This window comes from Aphis gossypii, unplaced genomic scaffold, assembly GCF_020184175.1.
Source record: "Aphis gossypii isolate Hap1 unplaced genomic scaffold, ASM2018417v2 Contig00639, whole genome shotgun sequence".
Taxonomy (NCBI): Eukaryota; Metazoa; Arthropoda; class Insecta; order Hemiptera; family Aphididae; genus Aphis; species Aphis gossypii.
The window spans coordinates 1-4,378 of NW_026083206.1; the positions used below are offsets into that span (position 1 = coordinate 1).

The window sequence follows — 4,378 nt, forward strand, 5'->3', positions numbered from 1 at the left end:
ACACCATTTATGTTTCCTGCCATGGTAGATACTCCATCAAAGCACACGGCTATAATATCTAACCAGCTTAGACCTAATTGGTTTACTACAATCCCATCCAGTGAATTAAAAATAGATTGGCATCTACAGCTGTAAGACGTTGCATACAGACAAAATACTCAACCGGTTTATTTAGTGATTCATCATAAAATCTGACTATAACTGATATCTGCTCATGATGACCGCAGTCGCTTGTTTCATCAGCCATAATGGATATTTTCTTGTTTTTTAAAGACAAAACTAATTGTCTTTTTAGAACAGAATGTAGAGAACTAATCAAATCATTTTGAATGAGATTACTCATATAGGTTGCATTTTGTGGTCCTTTTTTGTTTTTTTTAATGTTGGATCATACTTATTTAATAAACATGCAAGCTCTAAAAACATTCCTCTATTGCTATCCTCTTCCCTTTCTTTATGTCTCCTAAGGGCCCAAATAGACGACCGGATTTTGCCGGCCGGCGTCGGCCGTCCGGTTTTTTTTTTTATATAGAGTTAGATGGTGGTAAAAAGACAGTGAAGTTTTTCGCCGGCCGGTTAGTTCGTTCAGTTTGCCGGCTCCGGCGTATTTTTCGACCGGGGACCGCGCTTGGAGGAGCACAGCGACCGGCCGTCAAAAAACCGGTGGACCCTCGCCGGGTCACAGTAAAATACATATAAAATAATATTCATACGTTTTGCCGTCCAGTCACCCGATATCTGATTCATTTCTTACATAACATTATTTTCAATCTTCTTCTCATTTTCGAGATCAGCATCTTTTGTGATAGAAAAGTGAATCTAGTTGGTTTTAAGAAGGTCGAAATTGAAAATTTCATGTATTTTTAAAATCATTTTCGTATACAAAGATTTATCATTGGATTCAAATATAACACATCTATATAATAAAATAAAACAATGACATGCTTGACAAACTACTGTACAGTTAAGTGGTATTCACTATTGTCCACCTTTTTTAAACTTGTACAAGTAAAAATAAAAGTAACTTAAATTAGTTAATTAGTTACTTTTTTTCATATAAAAACCTTTTTTAAAGCTAATAAAGAAAATGGTAACTCAATAAATGTCTTATCAATTTTAAATAAATGTAGAGGTATTTATTAAAATGAATTACTGCAAGTACGTAGGTGTATACTTTAATCAATGATCAAATCCAAAAAAATAAATTAAATTACACCTATAACATTACTGTGTATATATATTATGGGTATAGAATAATATTATATAATTCTGTGAATATTTAAAATAATAACTATGTTTATTACAATTATGATTTATTAATTAATATTTTGGATTATTATTTATTAAATAATATATATTGTATAATATATTTCGGATTATTACAACTTTTTGATATAAAATACATTTTAACTACCTACATTAAATATATTTTTTGTGGTTAATTGTGATATTTAATGATATTAATCTGTGGTTTAAGAATAAAATTAACTTAACGTTACAATTAAATTAACTCATAAGTTACCCACTAAATAACATGTAATAATATTTAACTCGTTATATTAGAAGTTAATTCTAAAAAAAAGAGTAATTACTAGTAGCACTTCGAATTCGTTATTAAACTTAGTTAAAAGTAACTTAACTTTTTCACTCATTATTAATGCTCAATTTTGGTAATTAGTATAACCTCCACTATGCGCTAACTATTTTTATGAGACTGACTTAAAATATGTACCCTAAACATAAATAGTGGTATACCTAGTGGTAAAAACATATTTTATAATAAAAATAAGGTATACAAGAATAATATTAGTAAGTCAAGTAATGTGACAACACAATGCGTGGCTAGATATGTGTAAGCAAATTTTCATCATGTCTATGAATTGACACATGTTTTAACATGATCAGTACACGATTGTCGACGACCAGTGAAAACTTGGCCACAGTCGTATTGATTTAAACAAAATTACTGCAGTTTAATCCCAACCGACCGCAACATTATAAATTAAAATTTTTGATTTGAGACATAAGTTTTATTTTTAAAATGGATCCATCTGATGTTATTGATGACTTGGATTTTGAAAAATTAATTGATGTAGTACGGTCTCACCCAGCTATTTGGAATACATCACATTCAGACTATTCGGACAAAATTAAAAAAGAAAACAGCTGGAATGACGTATGCAAATCATTTTTTAAAGAAAACTGGGAAAATTTGTCAACGAATGATAAAAAAACAGCAGGTAAGTTTAATCAACCATTTATTATTTACTTAATATGAAATACTTAATTTTTTAATTTTTTGTACATAACATATATCTATTACCTATGGATAAAAATAAAATACTTTAACTCAAATTAAAAAAAAAAATATATATATATATAGTTTAAACATTTAAATTTAAATAACGTAAATATACCTATGTTACAATATTTTAAATTTTTGACATTTGCTATGGAAGTTCACCTTCAGGGCTCATAAAGTATGTTGCGAAATTATCGCGGACTGTTCTTCCAAGTCTCTGCGTACCATTTGTAAACTCCACATCATGGAAATCTTGATATGATGTTGCATCTTCAAAATGTACACCATCACGTACCTTATGAAATTGTGTAATACACATGCTGCTTTAACCACGTGTGTAACATTTTCTGGTTCCAATGTAATTGGTGTATGGAATAATCGCCATTTGTTGGCTAATATACCAAATGCACACTCTACAAATCGTCTACCCCTACTTAACCGGTAATTATAAATCCGTTGGTCTACAGATAAATTACTACCACCATATGGTCTCATTATTCTGTCAGATAAAGGAAAAGCTTCGTCGGCTAAAAACACATATGGAAAAACGGGACCATTGTAACCATCAATGACTGATGCTTGTGGTAGATCAAGTTCATCACGTTGAAGTCTTTGATAAAAATTACTGTCTTGAAATACTACTGAATCTGAGCCTTTGCCGTATACACCAATATCGACAGCTAAAAATTTATAATTGGCGTCGACAACGGCCATTAGAACAATCGAAAAATAGTTTTTATAATTAAAATATTCTGATCCCTTGTTGCTCGGTTTTCTAATCTGTATATGTTTCCCATCAATAGCTTTGAGGCAATGGGGGAAATTAGCTTTTTTTTTGTATACTTCCGCAACTTGTATCCAATCTTTTTTTGTTAATTCTGGCATGCATGAAGCCTTCATTTTTTGCCAAATAATTTTGCATGTATCTAAAACAATGCCACGGGCGGTACTTGCACCGACTTTAAAATTCACACGGAGTTCAGAAAATGAACACCCCGTAGCTAAATATCTAAAAAAAATCATTCCAATTAAATAATATTGAAATGTAATCTTTATTTTTTTTCTAACTTTTAAAAGTTTTAATTTTTACAAAATTCTTCTCAATTATAAAAATTATTTTGTTAGTTAAAATGCATACAATTTTAAATATTTACAACTAATATTTTAACAAAAATTCACAATAAATTTTTATGAGCATCTGAAGTTCAAATTTTGGATATTCCCACGTAAAATAACTAATAGGCCTATTAGAGCCTAAAATTATTTTTGATAAAATGCTATAAAATAAATTAAGATCCAAGGATTTGGAAAATGTAATGTTTTTTTTTTAATACGTATGGAATAGGGAATTATTGTGAACAGGAATTATTTCTTTCTTTATTTTATGTGCAAATAAGAATTAGGGTAAAATTGAGTAATTGTCATTGACAAGCCAAAAAATAAGAGAAATCATTTTATACATATTATATTTTTAACAGCAAAATATTAAATAATTTTAAATTTGACAAAATTTGTAAAAATGTGAATTTGAAATGCTTATTAAAAAAAATTATCCTAATGTATTTATAATATTTTTCAACTGTTATAATAACATTATATTAGGAGCCTTCTATTAAACTTTCACGGTTTATTTACCCAACAAATTAAAATTTTATTGATATTCATAAAAAAAAAAACTGAAAATGTCCGTAAACAGTTCAAAACAAATCAAAATATTTTTAAAATTGTATCGTGTTTAGAAAATGCTAATATTAACAAGCAGTGAAAATCGCATGTATCTACGGTAAATTTTTTTAGAGTTACATCAAAAACCAAAATAAATTTTGTCAAAACCGATTTTGTGTAAACAATTGAGAATCTAAGAATCTAAAAGTTGAAAAATTGTTATACCTAAGTGCTGTAAACTATAGTTGTGGTACGTGTGCGCAAAACACACTCTTGTCTGACCATTATTTTTTGCACCATCGTTCTTAACTGGTTGTAATACATTGTACATGTACAGTGACAGACATGAGGAAAAAATGGGGAAATTTACGTGACTCATATAGGAAGTACAAACGTAAGACAAAACAAAGT

The 4,378-nt window shown here is 28.9% G+C and overlaps 1 protein-coding gene across 1 annotated transcript; it reads right to left on the reverse strand.

Annotated features, from left to right (window-relative positions):
- Positions 1–2,473: 2,473 nt before the first annotated feature.
- On the reverse strand, positions 2,474–3,202 carry LOC126554899 (uncharacterized). Its single transcript, XM_050209898.1, has one exon. The coding sequence runs from the start codon at positions 3,200–3,202 to the stop codon at positions 2,474–2,476; it is 729 nt and encodes a 242-aa protein (XP_050065855.1).
- Positions 3,203–4,378: the final 1,176 nt, after the last annotated feature.

What these genes read in the sequence shown, in the direction of transcription:
- LOC126554899 (XM_050209898.1), bottom strand. Translation starts at nt 3,202, where the DNA reads ATGAAGGCTTCATGCATGCCAGAATTAACAAAAAAAGATTGGATACAA.